This window comes from Salmo trutta, chromosome 14 (assembly GCF_901001165.1).
Source record: "Salmo trutta chromosome 14, fSalTru1.1, whole genome shotgun sequence".
Lineage (NCBI taxonomy): Eukaryota > Metazoa > Chordata > Actinopteri > Salmoniformes > Salmonidae > Salmo > Salmo trutta.
In genome coordinates this window covers 80,449,206-80,467,856 of record NC_042970.1, presented here as the reverse complement: position 1 = coordinate 80,467,856, position 18,651 = coordinate 80,449,206, and the positions used below count along the sequence as shown (strand labels likewise).

Genomic DNA, 18,651 nt, shown 5'->3' with positions numbered 1-18,651 from the left:
GACAGAGAGAGAGAGACAGAGAGAGAGAGACAGAGAGAGACAGAGAGAGAGCTGGGTAGGAAACAAAAATAAAGAGTAGAGGAGAAGTGAGGGGGATTGTAGGAGAAAATGGAGGGAGAAGAGTGCCATGTCAGGTAACAGGTAAAAGAATCCCCAAGGTAAAGCTGTAGTGTACTAAAACATGAGAGGACATGATGACTACGGTCTATAGACACTCAGGCCTATGAACTGTGTCCCAACTGTGTCCCTATTCCCTAAACTATTCATTGCCCCATAGGGCTCCGGTCAAAAGTAGTGCACTATATAGGGAATAGGGTGCCATTTGGGATACACACTGAGGTCTATAAAGCTATATGATCCAATAACATGTTCAACATTACACTCAACTATGCTTACAGTGAGGGGTTGGAAAATGTAACAACAGGTGTGCCAAACGTTTAGCAATACAACACTAGAAACAGCATGTGATCCTTCTGGCGTGAGAGGCCTTGTCCCAGAGATATAGCAGGTACTTCTACTACCACTCACCAGTACAGGTAGGCCTAACTATTTAACCCTGGCTCCTCCCTCTCACCTGTACAGATAAACCCTGCCCCCAGTCCCTCCCTCTCACCTGTACAGATAAACCCCGCCCCCAGTCCCTCCCTCTCACCTGTACAGACAAACCCTTGCCCCTGGCTCCTCCCACTCACCTGTACAGACAAACCCTGCCCCCAGCCCCTCCCTCAACTGTACAGAAAAACCCCGCCCCCAGCCCCTCCCTCTCAACTGTACAGATAAACCCCGCCCCCAGTCCCTCCCTCTCACCTGTACAGAAAAACCCTGCCCCCAGCCCCTCCCTCTCAACTGTACAGACTATGGTCTATAGACACTCAGGCCTATGAACTGTGATCCATCGGATCTCTCACCTGCACAGGTAGGCCGGCCACCTCAGCATAAGCCAGGGCCTGTGGTACGGTGGTTAGACCCACAGTGAGACCTGCTATCAGGTCCATCTGGAGCCAGCTCAGCCTGTACCTGGAAGTGGAGAAAACACAGAAAGACTTGTGTTAGCATCCCAAGGATTTAGATTGAAAGAGAGAGAGACAGAGACCAAGACATATTTGAAAGTAAATAAATAACGTTCGGAGAACATGCTTCAATAAGACTTTTAATAACCCTGCTAGTTTAGTTTGGGTTAACTGTTCTGAACTCCCAGCACAGATAAGCATATGAATTTCCATGTGTCCCAAGTATCAATCATGCAAATACATTTCTTTTTTATGATGGCAAGGCGTCAGTGAGATTCAAATCTATGATCTTCTGTTCTCTATCCATGGAATTAGTCCACTGCGCCACCAGGATGCAGCTAGCATGCCATGTTTTATTAACTCTTACAAAGCTGTTCATTTTAGTTAATTTAGACCCCATATCAAAGTAATTAACCACTCATTAAGATCAGGTTTGGCCAATTAGTGGGCACGGCCAACAACTGAACATGGTAAAAAGATAAAGGATAGAGTTTTGTTGACGCTGAGAACGGAATGTATATGTTTTTAAATAACATTCTTAGAACGTTCTTTGAACTTTAATGTTTTCTTGTGGTTTTTATGGAAGGTTTTCTTAATGTTCTGAGAACATGACTTTAAATAGAACCACGAGGAAACCTGTAGAAAACGTAATGCTGAAGTACTGACGTTTCCGCCTAAGAAACACATGGTTCTCAGAACATTGTGTGCTAGCTGGGCAGCCTTTGTCTCTCATCGCCAGAGAAAGAGATGAGGGTGGGACACCTACTTGGGTAACCAGGTGAGGATGGGGAGCCAGGCCTGGAGGGTTCTGTAGGAGCAGCAGGAAGCCATTCTCTCCCCCAGAGAGGACCTTCCAATCTGAGGCCCGGGCCGGTCCACCAGGGGCTCCATCATGTTGCCTGGAACCAGAACGGAACAGGACAGAGGAGGGTCTGTAGTTGGTGAAGGGGCGAACATGAGATGGAGAGGAGGCGGAGAGATGTTAATGCAGACAGAGAGCAGAGTCACAGACAGACAGGCAGACACACACAAAGTGCTGACAAGCAGACAGACTACAGTACACACACACACAAGAAAACCAATCCAATGTCACCATTCCATAGACACACAAACAGGCAAAACCAGGAAGGTACTGTAGGTGGCAGCAGTAGGCCAGGTAGGTTGTGTTTGCTTACCTCAGTCCTCAGGGTGGGTGAGGTTCAAACTAGACTATAATATGACATCCACGTCTTCACACTCCAACTAGGCAGGTAAAAGACAAAACACCAAGAGAGCAGAGAATCACCAACGCTCCCAGAACCGTCAGATCTCAAATCATTCTAGGATCCAGAAAGGCAAGATCCTCCCAGTGCGTCTCCATTCCATTTTTGGAATTACTGGTGTACTCACTGTGATAAAAGAACAGATAGAAAGTAGAAAAGTGGTCAATTAAATCCAGCAATAAAAGCCAATAAAGAACAAAGACAAAGATAGTAAAATAGAGGACATACTGTAGACTGTAGTCTCCTGACAGACTTAAAGGAAAATGGTTTTGCTTGTCAGCAATCGAGTTTTCAAGATAAGCTACTTGCAAAATACAGAAATCATCCCCGTATGACGTATTCGGCATCATATGGTGATGATGTCTGTATTTTGAAAGTTGCTTATCTTAAAAATTGGATTGCTGACTAGCAAAACATGTTGGGACTATGTCAACAATGGACTAATGAAACAAATACTGTACCAAAGGGTCGTTTTTGGGTGGTTTTCCTTTAACTATTAAAATCCTACCCACAAGTGTGAGATTTATATCAGGGTGCCAACCAAGATGAACTAGACTGTGAGCTACGTGCATTTATCAGTCAGTATACTGTACTCTACTTTCATGAGTTCTACTGTACTGCCAACAGAGCATGAGCAAAATATTTTTGGCTCACTTATTTATTGAATATATAGTTTCTAAATTCAGTCGAGGCAAAAGAACATATACAGCCTAACATACGCAGATTGATTTAACTATCACCATGCCAACCAACTCCATTTACAGTCTATGGCTATGGTATCACCATGCCAACCCACCCCATCCCATTTAGAATATATGGCTATGGTATTACCATATCAACCCACCACATCCCATTTAGAATATATGGCTATGGTATTACCATGCCAACCCACCACATCCCATTTAGAATATACGGCTATGGTATTACCATGTCAACCCACCACATCCCATTTAGAATATACGGCTATGGTATTACCATGCCAACCCACCACATCCCATTTAGAATATACGGCTATGGTATTACCATGTCAACCCACCACATCCCATTTAGAATATACGGCTATGGTATTACCATGTCAACCCACCACATCCCATTTAGAATATATGGCTATGGCGCTGGCTGGCAAATGTAATTGACACTGGCTAGCCACAATCACATGACAATTTTGTTGAAGATCTACTTTACAATTTGCTTTCTGGTCTCATACAGTTTTAAATGTCATTGGGTCCACAGTCATTTTCATAGCTGCTCAGGCCTCAGGCAGGCAGGCACACACACACACACTGTACAGACAGATACACTGTACAGACACACAGACAGATACACTGTACAGACACACAGACAGATACACTGTACAGACAGATACACGGACACGCATACTGGACAGGCAAATACTTACTGGTAATAAAATAATCCAGTGGAATGGACACAGAATTAATTACTTAAATAGACAAACCAGGCGTTCTATTCTTTATGAAACGCCTGTGTTCTTCAATCACAATACATCTGTTCTTTCGTTTCCTGACCGCAGCAACTAAGCGAGGTCAGCAACATAATCACTGCAGTTACTTCAAAACCACTTCCCTTAAATGTAACTTGTGCTGATCCACAAACCACCTTCCCTAAATGTCACTTGCGCTGAGCAAGAAAAAAAGAGCGACTTCCGTTGCGTCCACTCTTCTCCGGCAAAACTTAAACACTCCGCCTCATGTGATCACGATCATGTGACCAAAGTGGGCGGGGTTTGAAAAGCTGTGTTTGCGCTGCTTCCGGGAGTAGATCAAATTGATTTTCACACTGCAGTTTCTTTGATAAAGAGAAAACAAAATATTGATTATTGCGAGAGTAATAATAGCGGATATGCTTACTTCAATGTAGAATATGTCAATAATGTCAAACAAACATTTTGACGGTAGTGTTTGAGATAAGCTTTATAGAGCTGATGCTATATTTTCTTAAAAAGTGGACTTTGCAATTTACTGCAACTGAAAAGGTTGTGTTTATGATTTTGAACTTTATGAGACGGATATGGCCGTTGGTCATAATGTGTTAGTTTTGTTGCTGGCGGTAATATGCTGTGTTGGAGAGTGCAAGAAGAGAAATGTTCTTCTTGTTATCGGTAAGTCTCTTTATGCTTTGGGTTATATTAACTGCAGTTGCTTTCATCAAAGATCCGTGTTGTCACTGCGTGTCACTTATCAATGAGTTCGATCAGATATATTTGTGAGTTTTTGACATCAGTTGATCTACTTAGCTACTAGGTCTACACATTTCACCCCCCCCCCCCTCCCCTTCACTCTCTCTCCACTCCCCCACTCCCTTCCTCCCTCGCTCTCTCAGCGGACGACGCAGGCTTCGAGACGTCGGTCTATAACAACACCGTGGTCCGTACGCCTCACCTAGCCGCCCTGGGTCGACGCAGCCTGGTGTTCCAGAATGCCTTCACCTCCGTTAGTAGCTGTTCTCCCAGCCGATCCACCATACTGACAGGCCTGCCGCAGGTAGGTGTGTGTGTGTTTCTTGTGTGTGTATAGACAGAGAAAGCAAGAGCGAGAGAGGAAAAAGTGTGTGTGTGGTGTGTGTTCACCTCCTCCTTATGGGTCCTGGTCAAAAGTAGTGTACTAAATAACAGGGTGCCCTTTGGTACAGACTCCTATTGTAATTTTTCTTCATGATGCATACAGCAACATAAAGTGGGTACATCCCAGATGGAACACTATACCCTATACAGTGCACTACTTTTGACCAGAGCCATATACATTTACATTTACATTTTAGTCATTTAGCAGACGCTCTTATCCAGAGCGACTTACAGTAGTGAATGCATACATTTCATAATTTTTTTTTTTTCCTGTGCTGGCCCCCCGTGGGAAACGAACCCACAACCCTGGTGTTGCAAACACCATGCTCTACCAACTGAGCTACAGGGAAGGCTATCAACAATGTACATTTTACATTTTTAGTCATCTTATCCAGAGCGACTTACATTTCATAAATTTTTTTGCTGGCCTGGCCCCCCGTGGGAATCGAACCCACAACCCTGGCGTTGCAAACACCATGCTCTACCAAGTGAGCTACAGGGAAGGCTATATAGGGAATAGGTTGCCTTCCAGGGCAGGTCTAATATTCATCCATTTTGTTTTCCCGTGTTCCTCTGTCCTCAGCATCAGAATGGTATGTACGGCCTGCACCAGGGAGTCCATCACTTCAACTCGTTTGACGGAGTACAAAGCCTACCTCTACTGCTGGGCCAAGCTAACATACGCACAGGTAGGTAACACACATTCACCCTTCACACTCATCATCACACAGGCACCCACCCACCCACCCTTAGCATTGCCAAGACCTTACACACACACACACACACAGGTAGATAACACATACTCATCATCACACATACGCACACACACGCGTGCGTACATGTGTGTTTTGATGGAGTGTACCAGAGTACCAGTTTCCCTATTCCTCCTCCATACAGGGATAATTGGGAAGAAACACGTAGGCCCTGGCCCTGTCTATCCCTTTGACTTCGCATACACAGAGGAAAACAACTCTGTACTTCAGGTAGAATTATTAAAGCATTATTTTATATATTGTTTGTTTAGCGTTATTATGCTATTTTAGGATCTTATTATTTTATGACAATTTATGATTGTAAATTGGTGTATAATTAATAAACATTTAATCAGCTCAAACAAAATGTACTACTGCTGCTACTACTACTACTATTACTACTACTGCTGCTACTACTACAACTACTACTACTACTATTACAACTACTGCTGCTGCTACTACAACTACTGCTGCTGCTACTACTACTACTACTACTACTACTACTACTGCTACTACTGCTACTACTACTACTACTGCTACTACTGCTGCTACTACTACTACTACTGCTACTACTACTACTACTGCTACTACTACTGCTACTACTGCTACTACTACTACTACTGCTGCTACTACTACTACTACTGCTACTACTGCTACTACTGCTACTACTACTACTGCTACTACTACTACTACTACTACTGCTACTACTGCTACTACTGCTACTACTACTACTACTGCTACTACTGCTACTACTGCTACTACTACTACTACTGCTACTACTACTACTACTATTACTACTACTACTACTGCTGCTACTACTACAACTACTGCTGCTACAACTACTGCTGCTACTACTACAACTACTGCTGCTACTACTACAACTACTGCTGCTACTACTACAACTACTGCTGCTACTACTACAACTATTACTACTACAACTACTACAACTACTGCTGCTACTACTACTGCTACTACTACTGCTACTGCTGCTACTACTACTACTACTACTACTACTACTACTACTACTACTACTACTGCTGCTACTACTACTGCTGCTACTACTACTGCTACTACTACTGCTGCTACTACTACTGCTATTACTACTAGGTGGGTCGGAATATCACCCGGATCAAACTACTGGTCAGGAAGTTCTTCCAGACCCAGAGAAAGGAAGAGGAAGAGAGACCATTCTTCTTGTATGTAGCGTTCCATGACACCCACCGCTGTGGACATTCCCAACCACAGTACGGAGCATTCTGTGAGAAGTTTGGGAACGGCCAGAGGGGAATGGGGAGGATTCCAGATTGGAAGCCAGAATACTACACCCCAGACCAAGTCAAGGTAAGGATTTGGTGCTGGTTCTGTTGTACTCTGTTCTACTCTAATCTATTCTAAGACAGTATATCACTTTCCACCTGCAACTTGAGAGTACTATCATTAATTATTTCATTGAATATAATATCATATGTAATATAACACTTACCCAGGTGCCCCACTTCGTCCCAGACACCCCTGTAGCGAGAGCTGATTTGGCTGCCCAGTACACTACAGTTAGCAGACTGGACCAGGGTAAGAGGAGGAAGAACACACACATCGACATGAATAGAGAGAGGAACACACACACCGATATGAATAGAGGAACACACACACACCGATATGAATAGAGAGAGGAACACACACACACACCGACATGAATAGAGAGAGGAACACACACACACACCGACATGAATAGAGAGAGGAACACACACACACACCGACATGAATAGAGAGAGGAACACACACCGACACATGCATGCTAGAACACACACAGATGTATATTAGATATCTTATTTATTACATAGCTAATACATGACAAGTAAACTTCTCCGCTGTAGGTATTAGTCTGGTTCTACACCATTAATCCTTCCATGGCCGTGTCTGAATACCCACACTAGCGTACTACATACTTAAACTGCATACTCATTTCGGCGTTTGATCTAGTAGAATTCACTCGTCTTTTCCCGACTCACGTGTTTGACAACAGCTGATAATCAGATAAATTGACACACTGTACCAAAATGATCTAATGGTGGGAGTCAGCGCAATCGCTCATCACATGACCCATTCAGAGCTCTGTTTTCTACATTTCACATACTATACTGAATAAAAATAAACGCAACATGCAACAATTTGAAAGATTTTGTCTGAGTTACAGTTCATATAAGGAAACCAGTCGGTTGATATAATTTCATTAGGTCCTAATCTATGGATTTCACATGACTGGGAATGTAGATGTGCACCTGTTGGTCACATTACATTAAAAACAATGGGCCTCAGGATCTCGTCACGGTATCTCTGTGCATTCAAATTGCCATCGATAAAATGCTATTGTGTTCGGTGTCCGTAGCTTATCCCTGCCCATACCATAACCCCACCGCCACCATGGGGCACTGTTCACCACGTATCCTCTACTGTCTTCCATAGGTATTGGTCTGGTGCTGGCTGAGTTGAGGGAGGCTGGTTATGAGAATGACACCTTGGTGATCTACAGCTCTGATAACGGTATCCCTTTCCCCAACGGACGCACCAACCTGTACGGATCAGGCACCGCAGAACCCATGTTGGTGTCATCACCTGAACACAGGGAGAGATGGGGAGGGACCAGCCAGGCCTACGTCAGTCTACTGGGTGAGAGGGAGGGAGAGAGGGGGAGCAGGTGGGAGGGACCAGCCTGGCCTACGTCAGTCTACTGGGTGAGAGGGAGGGAGAGAGGGACCAGCCAGGCCTACGTCAGTCTACTGGGAGAGAGGGAGGGAGAGACCAGCCTGGCCTACGTCAGTCTACTGGGTGAGAGGGAGGGAGGGACCAGCCTGGCCTACGTCAGTCTACTGGGTGAGAGGGAGGGAGAGAGGGGGAGCAGGAAGGGAGGGACCAGCCAGGCCTACGTCAGTCTACTGGGTGAGAGGGAGGGAGAGAGGGGGAGCAGGAGGGAGGGACCAGCCAGGCCTACGTCAGTCTACTGGGTGAGAGGGAGGGAGAGAGGGGGAGCAGGAGGGAGGGACCAGCCAGGCCTACGTCAGTCTACTGGGTGAGAGGGAGGGAGAGAGGGGGAGCAGGCGGGAGGGACCAGCCAGGCCTACGTCAGTCTACTGGGTGAGAGGGAGGGAGAGAGGGGGAGCAGGAGGGAGGGACCAGCCAGGCCTACGTCAGTCTACTGGGTGAGAGGGAGGGGGAGAGGGGGAGCAGGTGGGAGGGACCAGCCTGGCCTACGTCAGTCTACCGGGTGAGAGGGAGGGTGAGAGGGAGGGAGGGACCAGCCAGGCCTACGTCAGTCTACTGGGAGAGAGGGAGGGAGGGACCAGCCAGGCCTACGTCAGTCTACTGGGTGAGAGGGAGGGTGAGAGGGAGGGAGGGACCAGCCAGGCCTACGTCAGTCTACTGGGTGAGAGGGAGGGAGGGACCAGCCAGGCCTACGTCAGTCTACTGGGAGAGAGGGAGGGAGGGACCAGCCAGGCCTACGTCAGTCTACTGGGAGAGAGGGAGGGAGGGACCAGCCAGGCCTACGTCAGTCTACTGGGAGAGAGGGAGGGAGGGACCAGCCAGGCCTACGTCAGTCTACTGGGAGAGAGAGAGGGGAGGGAGGGACCAGCCAGGCCTACGTCAGTCTACTGGGTGAGGGAAGGAGGGAACCTACCTCTGTTGGTGTCAGCTCCTGAACACAGAGAAAGATGTGGGCAGAGCAGCCAGGCCTACGTCAGGTTGAGAGAATGATGGTTGGAGGGAGGGAGAGAGAATGATGGTTGGAGGGAGGGAGAGAGAGAGAATGATGGTTGGAGGGAGGGAGAGAGAATGGTGGTTGGAGGGAGGGAGAGAGAATGGTGGTTGGAGGGAGTGTGAGAGAATGGTGGTTGGAGGGAGTGTGAGAGAATGGTGGTTGGAGGGAGTGTGAGAGAATGGTGGTTGGAGGGAGGGAGAGAGAATGATGGTTGGAGGGAGGGAGAATGATGGTTGGAGGGAGGGAGGGAGAATGATGGTTGGAGGGAGGGAGAGAGAATGATGGTTGGAGGGAGTGTGAGAGAATGGTGGTTGGAGGGAGGGAGAGAGAATGATGGTTGGAGGGAGTGTGAGAGAATGGTGGTTGGAGGGAGGGAGAGAGAATGATGGTTGGAGGGAGGGAGAGAGAATTATGGTTGGAGGGAGTGTGAGAGAATGGTGGTTGGAGGGAGGGAGAGAGAATGGTGGTTGGAGGGAGGGAGAGAGAGAGGAGGGAGGGAGTGTGAGAGAATGGTGGTTGGAGGGAGGGAGAGAGGGAGGGAGGGAGAGAGAGGAAAAGGGAGGAGGGAAGAAGGTATTGGTGGATTGACTGATAATAGCTGGGGAGAATTAATTAATGGATGTGTGGATGTATTTCTTGATGCATGTGTGTAATACCACTGTGTTACCATTAGGGGGAGACATAACTACCCTTCTACAGTATATGTTAGGGAGTCACCAAGGAAAGGAGGAAGGAAGGATTTTAAAAGTAATTTAACCACTATGTTTAAATCTCAATTTGCCTTTCCACGATTCCTCACATCCTCTCTCTCCTCTTTCTCAAAGCCCATTGGTGGAGAAGTTCAGAGAGGGAAAACCTTGGATGTTCTCCTTCAATGTGCTTTAAGGAGGCAAGGAAATTGGATGTGAGAAGTCACAGGAAGATAAATTGTGATAGAACCTAACCATCTTTCTCTCCCTCCAGACATCACCCCCACCTTACTGGACTGGTTCTCCATCCCATACCCCTCATACTGCCTCCCGGGCACCCCCACCACCCCTGTCAGCCTCACAGGCCGCTCCCTCCTCCCTGCCCTCGTCTCCGAACCCTCACCCGCCGCCTGGCACACCGTCTACGCCAGGTAAAACCCTCCCCCGCCGCCTGGCACACCGTCTACACCAGGTAAAACCCTCCCCCGCCGCCTGGCACACCGTCTACGCCAGGTAAAACCCTCCCCCGCCGCCTGGCACACCGTCTACACCAGGTAAAACCCACCCCTCCGCCTGGCACACCGTCTACGCCAGGTAAAACCCTCCCCCGCCGCCTGGCACACCGTCTACGCCAGGTAAAACCCTCCCCCGCCGCCTGGCACACCGTCTACGCCAGGTAAAACCCACCCCCTCCGCCTGGCACACCGTCTACGCCAGGTACAAAGGAAGGAAGGCACGGTGTGTTAGATGTTGGTGTTATAACCAGTAAACCACTGAGACTATATATTGGGTGGTTTCCCAGACACTGTGATTATACCTACTGTAGTCCTGGACTGAACAGCATGTTCCATGCAGATTCTCCATTGAGAATGATTTTTAGTTCAGGACTAGTTAGAATCTGTGTCTGGGAAACTGGCCCATAGTGTGAATTTCTTTCTTTATTTGTGTGTATTAGGTAACACTTTACATTACAGGGTCCGTATTACTGTTTAATTATTATTTCAGTCTAACAAGTATTGTAATTACTCATTACTACATTGTACTTTGGATTATTTATGTCTTCTTTGTTCTTCCACACTGTCTACGGCAGCCAGTCCCTCCATGAGGTGACCATGTACTACCCTATCCGCTCCATCCACCAGGGGGCGTACCGCCTGCTCCACAACCTCCACTACCGCATGCCCTTCCCCATAGACCAGGACTTCTATGTCTCTCCCACCTTCCAGGACCTGCTGAATAACACCCTGGCCGAGCGGCCCACAGGCTGGTTCAAGACCCTGCAACAATACTACTACAGGTACTATTATATACACTATTATATTATACACTATTATATTATACACTATTACACTATATTAAACACTATTATATTATACACTATTATACTATATATCTGAATAACACCCTGGCCTGGCGGCCCACAGGCTGGTTCAAGACCCTGCAACAATACTACTACAGGTACTGTTATAATACTATATACACTATTATACTATATTATACACTATTATATTATACACTATTACACACTATTATACTATATTATACACTATTATTATACACTATTATACTATATTATATCTGAATAACACCCTGGCCGGGCGGCCCACAGGCTGGTTCAAGACCCTGCAACAATACTACTACAGGTACTATTATATACACTATTATATTATACACTATTATATTATACTATATTATACACTATTATACTATATATCTGAATAACACTCTGGCCAGGCGGCCCACAGGCTGGTTCAAGACCCTCCCTGCAACAATACTACTACAGGTACTGTTATAATACTATTATATACACTATTATATTATACTATATTATACACTATTATACTATATATCTGAATAACACCCTGGCCAGGCGGCCCACAGGCTGGTTCAAGACCCTCCCTGCAACAATACTACTACAGGTACTTTTTGAAGGAGATCCCTTTATGTATCTGAGTTTAGAGAGGACAGATGTAATTACAGATAGGGAGATAGACATAGAGAGGGGTGTAGAAACCCCAGAGAACCCCCGTCGCTGAGGTGGCGTGTGTGGTTCGGAGTCAGGAGCTTAGACCGATACACCGAACACTATAATACTAGACTATAAACCGGGAACTTTGGGTCCTGGATGCTGATTGGCTGAAACAACATTTCAGCCGTATGTACAGTGCGTTCGGAAAGTATTCAGATCCCTTGACTTTTTCCACATTTTGTTACGTTACAGCCTTATTCTAAAATTGATGAAATTGGGGGGGGGTTCTCATCAATCTACACACAAAACCATGATGATAAAGCAAAAACAGGTTTTTAGACATGTTTGTGAATAAAAAAACAGAAATATTACATTTACATAAGTATTCAGACCATTTACTCATAAAGGCCTGATTGGTGGAGTGCTGCAGAGATGGTTGTCCCACTGGAAGGTTCTCCCATCTCCACAGAGGAACTATGGAGCTCTGTCAGAGTGACCATTGGGTTCTTGGTCACCTCCCTGACTTAGGCCCTTTTCCCCCGATTGCTCAGTTTGGCCGGGCGGCCAGATCTAGGAAGAGTCTAGGTGGTTCCACACTTCTTCCATTTAAGAATGATGGAGGCCACTGTTCTTGGGGACCATCAATGCTGCATAAATGTTTTGGTACCCTTCCCCAGATCTGTGCTCCGACACAATCCTGTCTTGAAACTCTACGGACAATTTCTTCAACCTCATGGCTTGGTTTTTGCTATGACATGCACTGTCAACTGTGGGACCTTATATAGACAGGTGTGTGCCTTTCCAAATCATGTCCAATCAATTGAATTTACCACAGGTGGACTCCAATCAAGTTGTAGAAACATCTCAAGGATGATCAATGGAAACAGAATGGAACTGAGCACAATTTTGAGTCTCATAGCAAAGGTTCTGAATAATTATGTAAGTAAGGTATCTGTTTTTTATTTGTAATAAATTTGCAAACATTTCTAAAAACCTGTTTTCGCTTTGTCATTACGGGTATTGTGTGTAGATTGAGGATTTTTATTTATGCGTCGTGCATAAGAACAGCCGTTAGCCGAGGTATATTGGCCATATACCACACCCCCTCGTGCCTTATTGCTTAAATATACCACGGTTGTGCAAAAATACTTGTTTACTTTTCAATTTATGTTGGTAACCAGTTTATAATAGCAATAAGGCACCTCAGGGGGGTTGTGGAATATGTCAATAGACCACACACCTTTGGGCCTTTATTGTATTTGCTTAATTATTCTCTATTATGTAGCGGTACTACTGTTGCTATACTATCTTCATTACCATAGAAATTAAACTATACAATATAAAAACTATACAATATAAAGCATTGGAGTCTATAAACAATATAAAAGCTATACAATATAAAGCATTGGAGTCTATAAACAATATAAAAGCTATACAATATAAAAACTATACAATATAAAATAAAGGGTTCTATATCTATGATACCACCATAGATATATAATTGATAGAATGGGCTTGGAACCTCTAACCCTGGCAAAACATCTTTCTATGACTACTACAGGGACCGCTGGGAGCTTTTTGACTTGCGGTCGGACCCAGAGGAGACTGTGAACCTGGCTGGGGACCCGGCTCTCGCCCCGGTCCTGGAGAGCCTCAGACACAGGTTAGTATCACTGTTCTATAGGGATATTATGGATCGATTATTGTATATCGATATGGATATTATGCAGGGTTGCAAAATTCCGGTAACTTTCCCAAAATTCCCAGGTTTTCCAGAAATCGGGGTTGGAAGATTCCCCAAATCAGGATGGAATAAGCAAGAAATATGGAATCCTTCAAACATTTCAGGAAAACTTGAGAATTTCGAGAAAGCCAAACCATTTTCCCCTTGGGGGTATTTCTTATGTTATATCTTATCTGTTATCTTATTTATTTCCTAATGTTATGTTGCCAGGCTGCTGAAGTGGCAGTGGGAAACTGGGGATCCTTGGGTCTGTGGACCAGACGCTGTGCTGGAGGACAAACTGGAACCACACTGTCGACCGCTCTACAACGGAGTCTGACCGAAACTAGACCACAACTGGACCATGATTGATCCACAATCAATCATATTTATTTTATAAAGCCCTTTTAACATCAGCAGTAGTCACAATGTGCTTCACAGTTAGCTGGCCTGAACCTCCACAGAGCAATCAATGCAGAAGAAGAATCACAGTGGCCAGGAACATCTCCCTAGAAAGAAGGAATCTAGGAAGTAAGATGGAGAGGAATCCGGCTCCTGCGATGGCCCATCCTTTTGTGGCTGTAACAGGTAGAGGTTAAGAGTACATGTGGCCATTAAAGAGGTACTTGGGGATTCTGTGCAGCCACAACTGTCTTTATTTTAATGCGAGTTATAACCCATGAGTTATGACTATAGGGCCAGGAGTTTTGACCAGAAACCACCTCGTGACCTGAACAGGAAGAACTATTGGTTATGATTATGATGACCATTTATGGCTGAAAAACAAAAAACAAATGTGGTATAGCTTCAGTGCAAATGTACTGGGTTTCATACAATGTATGTTTTGTATGATTTCAGTTTGACAACATCTAGATGTTGAGATTTTATGTATTTTGTAAAATAAAGTTTTCTTGCTTCTCCTGTTAATAATTTTGTTCATAATAATGGCATCAGTATTTAAGTTCTTAAAAGCTGATATAGTTATATGAACTAGTTGGAGCATCACAGTTTAAAGTCTCTCTCTTTGGTATCAAACTTATATTTGGGGATGGGATGAAGGGAAATGTAAGAAGGAAACAGAAATGTTCTGTTTTATTTACAGACCTTTTTATTCCAAGCAGCTGGCTTGCTAGGATTGTTTCTAGGCTATATTATATCAGCCTGTTGCATGTAGATCACACAACAAGTCGGCTACCATCAGATCTGGCTGAATCACAAGAACCACAGGCAATTTGATTAATCGATTCGTTTTAAATCATAGACTACTCAGTTCCATTAGCGTTATATGGTCAGATTATTGATAATCTGCTCTCCGATATTGGAGATGGCCTTTGATCAGCACTTTTAAGTTAAAAAAAAAGTTATCTAGGTTAATGGAGCCTCTGCGTTTGGAGCCATTTGGTCATGTATGGGCGGGCGACAAGGTGATATTTGGTATTTTATTATGATCCCCATTAGCTGTTGCGATAGCTTCAGCTACTCTTACCTGGGGTCTACAACAGAACATGAAACATGACATAATACAGAACAGTAATAGACAAGGACAGAACTACATACATTTTTTTTAAAAGGCACATGTAGCCTAAATATCAATACATACACCCAAACAGAGGAGAGGCGTTGTGCCTTGAGGTGTTGCTTTATCTGTTTTCTGAAACCAGGTTTGCTGTTCATTTAAGCAATACGAGATGGGAGTTCCATTCAAAAATGTCTCTATATAATACTGTACGCTTTCTTGAATTTGTTCTGGATTTGGGGACTGTAAAACCAAAGACCCCTGGTGACATGTCTAGTGGGTTTGAGTAAATTGAGCCCCCTGATTACAATGAAGAGCAAGACGTGCCGCTCTGTTCTGGGCCAGCTGCAGCTTGACCACACGACTGGGCAATAATCAAGACTAAACTAGAGCCTACACTTGCTTTTTGAGTGAGGTGTCGTAAAAGCAGAGCTTTCTTTATTACGGTCAGACCTCTCCCCATCTTTACAACCATTGAATCTATATGTTTTGACCATGACAGTTTACAATCTAAGGTAATACCAAGTCATTTAGTCTCAACTTGTTCAGCAGCCACACCATTCATTGGTTATATAGGCTGTTATCTAAACATGGGGATCTTATTTACACTGTTGTGGAGGTACGGAGTTCTACCGAAGGATAAACTAACAAGCTAACTGAAAACGTGGGCTTTTTAGGATAGCCTATAATTTACGAGCATTTGAACACATTCACTAATCCACTCAGTGGACTGTCTCTCTTTCTCTCCCAGTTCTGTAAAGTTGAAGCATCTGAAGTTGGACCATTCATGACGATATTCCAGCCATATGCCAATAAACGTAATTTACTTTCGAGTTTTCTCAAGAAACAGATTATGAGGATCGGTGTGATGTCACTATGTCAACCTCCCCCTACCTCCCCAAACACAGGGGGAAAGAGAAAACGCATAAATCCGGATTGGATTGTTCATCTGCGTGCGTAAAGATGAATCATTGAATCCTTCTGATCCAATCGACAGGTCACGATCGTGCCGCGCGCCTATATAAACGGCCACAACATTCGAGAACACACAACCAACGGAAGAACCGGCCAACAAGAACGTCAGTTGATATTGGTAACCTAGGCTACTGCTCACCAGAGAAGAAGACAAGAACAGAAGAACCAAAAACATCCCGACGAAAACCGAACCACAACCAACCGTCAAACCAACATTCCATCCAGCTGCGTAAAAAAGCGTCCCGAGATGGAGAGGTCTGTTAGATTCGCCGTGGTGTGCGTCGGTATCTCCATGCTTATCTCGTGCCACCCTATCGAGGCGTGGTACAAGCAGTCCACCGGACCGAGCTACCACTCGGTCGGCCGAGCCTCGGGTCTGCTGTCCGGGATCCGGAGGTCCCCGTACATCCGGAGGTCTGAGTCAGAAGAAACCGTGATGGACAGCGGGGAGAACACCGGCACCGAGAACAACTTGGTGACTGACGGTAACCGACAGACCCCCGTGCTCAAAAACATGGTAAGTGTGATTTGGGAGGTAAAATCATTGAATTAAAGTCTAAGGTAGATGGTACCCAAAGAGAGTATGTTAGGCCCTATTAGGCCTATATATGGTACAATACAGTACATTTCTTCCTACCTGCACGCAAATTAATGAAGTGAATTGATTGCCATTGTCAAATTTTGCCATTGTTATAATGTATTTTGGGGGGGGGGGGGGGGGGGGAGTGCCGTAGTCACATTTAAAAGTTTAAACATATTTTAAAAGTGAGATTCTATAAATTGGAATCGACTAGGAAGTAGCGCTCCAGATATCAGACTACTGAGTAAAAGGCGCTGTCCTTTTAGCACCAAAGAGACGCGTAACTTGCCTACTGTCACAAAGAAATTAAAACGTTTTAGCAGTCTTTATGCCCGATAAAATACATTGTAGACTATAGGCTAGACCTACTTAAATAATAGCCTATAAATAGCAACCTGAATGTGACAAAAACAAAACTGAACTAAAACCAACCTTTGACAAGACAACATGTCTCAGTAGTCGGTCTATATTTCAATGTGACAAGAAGTACAAATTATTTTCATTTCTTGAAAATTTTTACCCATTTTTCTACATTTCAGCACATTTCCCCCAAACAGGCCTACTTTAATTTGCCACAATTAATGACTGAACATCATTTAACTCGCCCTCAGGCCATCTGTGTGACAGACATCTCTCCCAACCTGAAGAGCTGCGAGCTGCTGCGGGACGGGACGAGTACGTTCCAGTGCAAGGCTGACGTGTTCCTCTCGCTCGACTCGCTGGACTGCCTGGCCGCGTGAGGCCAACAAATCTCCCGCCGGCGCCAACAACAACAGTTGACTTTCCGCGAGGCAGATGGGCAAGAACGCAGGCAGCGTGAGCGAAAAAGAAGGACCGTTGATTGATGATGACATTGAATGTTTTCTCATCATTTATATATATATATAAAAAAACGGATATGAATAATGTTTGTTTAATACTAGCGGTGTAAAACAAAACAAAAAAGACAAAACGAAAAACCCGAAGTGCAATGTGTGTTTGTGTGTGAGAGAAAGTTGTTACTAGGCTACAAAGCTATTTTTTGTCAACCCCCCCACACTCCCCTATATTCCTATGCCGACCCTCACCCTTGTAGGTTACCTGCGTTGCCTAATGTAGGCCATTATTAAATGTTCATAAATCGTTGCCTGCTGAGCAGAACCTGTCAAAGTACTTTTATTTATTTTATTAAAATGAACAAATATTGCTAATTTGATTGGTGTACATTTGTATTTATGCTTGACTGATAGTAGCCTAGGCTACATATTCATTGTGGAAACAAATGAAGATGTTCTTTTGTGCAGTAGGACCTAGCCTATTTCGAAGCCTCAGCAACAGAAATCCCTTATATTTCAGTATTTTCATCCTGACAGTGTTTCTCATTGAAGCAAATTTTTCTGCAGTCAGTTGCACTATAGCCTATTCTAAACTGAATGCCCTGAATGCTGAAAGCCATGGTATATCAGACAATATACCATGAGTATGACAAAAAGTACTGTTCTAATTACATTGGTAACCAGTTTATAATAGCAATAAGGCACCTCAGGAGTTTGTGGCCAATATACTATGTCTAAGGGCTGTATCAAGGCACTCCGCAGTGCGTCGTGATTAAGAACAGCCCTAAGCCGTGGTATATTGCACATATACCACACCGCCCTCGGGCCTTATTGCTTAAATCTGCTTTGTTTTCTTTCTAAAAATGACGATACGGCGACTCCGAAACATTCAAATAATTATTCAATTGGCATAGACAACTGATCTGAAGACACCAAGGTCAAGTTATTTCACAAGATCGACTGAATTATAATCCAATTCTGAATCCAAATCTCAACCCAAAAACTCAAGATAAAAATTTTAATAG

General features: G+C 44.6%; 3 protein-coding genes across 6 annotated transcripts in view; 2 read left to right on the top strand and 1 right to left on the bottom strand.

The window, feature by feature from the left end:
• The window catches only part of slc26a11 (solute carrier family 26 member 11), a 24,116-nt gene extending 20,116 nt beyond the window's left edge, over positions 1 to 4,000 (bottom strand). For 3 of the 4 annotated variants that reach the window (XM_029689811.1, XM_029689812.1, XM_029689809.1), the window contains exons 1-3: positions 2,186 to 2,394; positions 1,777 to 1,942; positions 909 to 1,017 (exon numbers count right to left, since the gene is read on the bottom strand). In XM_029689811.1, the coding sequence (XP_029545671.1) occupies positions 909 to 1,017; positions 1,777 to 1,904 (237 nt within the window). In that variant the 5' untranslated portion in view covers positions 1,905 to 1,942; positions 2,186 to 2,394. Of the gene's footprint in view, positions 1 to 908; positions 1,018 to 1,776; positions 1,943 to 2,185; positions 2,405 to 3,727 lie in introns of those variants that run through there. The other variant, XM_029689810.1, reaches the window with a different exon arrangement.
• Positions 4,001 to 4,196: 196 nt separating this feature from the next.
• Positions 4,197 to 14,667, top strand: LOC115147563 (N-sulphoglucosamine sulphohydrolase; the record flags this gene model as incomplete). Its single annotated transcript, XM_029689815.1, is given in 11 exon segments — positions 4,197 to 4,391; positions 4,613 to 4,773; positions 5,437 to 5,542; positions 5,751 to 5,836; positions 6,713 to 6,946; positions 7,093 to 7,174; positions 8,069 to 8,272; positions 10,323 to 10,479; positions 11,139 to 11,345; positions 13,579 to 13,680; positions 13,972 to 14,667. Coding segments are annotated over 11 exon segments (1,539 nt in total). The 3' UTR covers positions 14,081 to 14,667.
• A 1,464-nt stretch (positions 14,668 to 16,131) lies between these two features.
• On the top strand, positions 16,132 to 18,001 carry npb (neuropeptide B). Its single transcript, XM_029689820.1, has 2 exons — positions 16,132 to 16,748; positions 17,423 to 18,001. Exons 1-2 carry the CDS (start codon positions 16,479 to 16,481, stop codon positions 17,549 to 17,551), a joined length of 399 nt encoding a protein of 132 aa, XP_029545680.1. The 5' UTR covers positions 16,132 to 16,478; the 3' UTR covers positions 17,552 to 18,001.
• The last annotated feature ends 650 nt before the right edge of the window (positions 18,002 to 18,651 follow it).

Excerpts from the sequence above, each read along its gene's own strand:
- npb (XM_029689820.1), top strand. The coding sequence starts at position 16,479 with ATGGAGAGGTCTGTTAGATTCGCCGTGGTGTGCGTCGGTATCTCCATG. Across the intron at positions 16,749-17,422 it reads CCCCCGTGCTCAAAAACATG|GCCATCTGTGTGACAGACAT; the intron begins GTAAGTGTGATT and ends ACTCGCCCTCAG.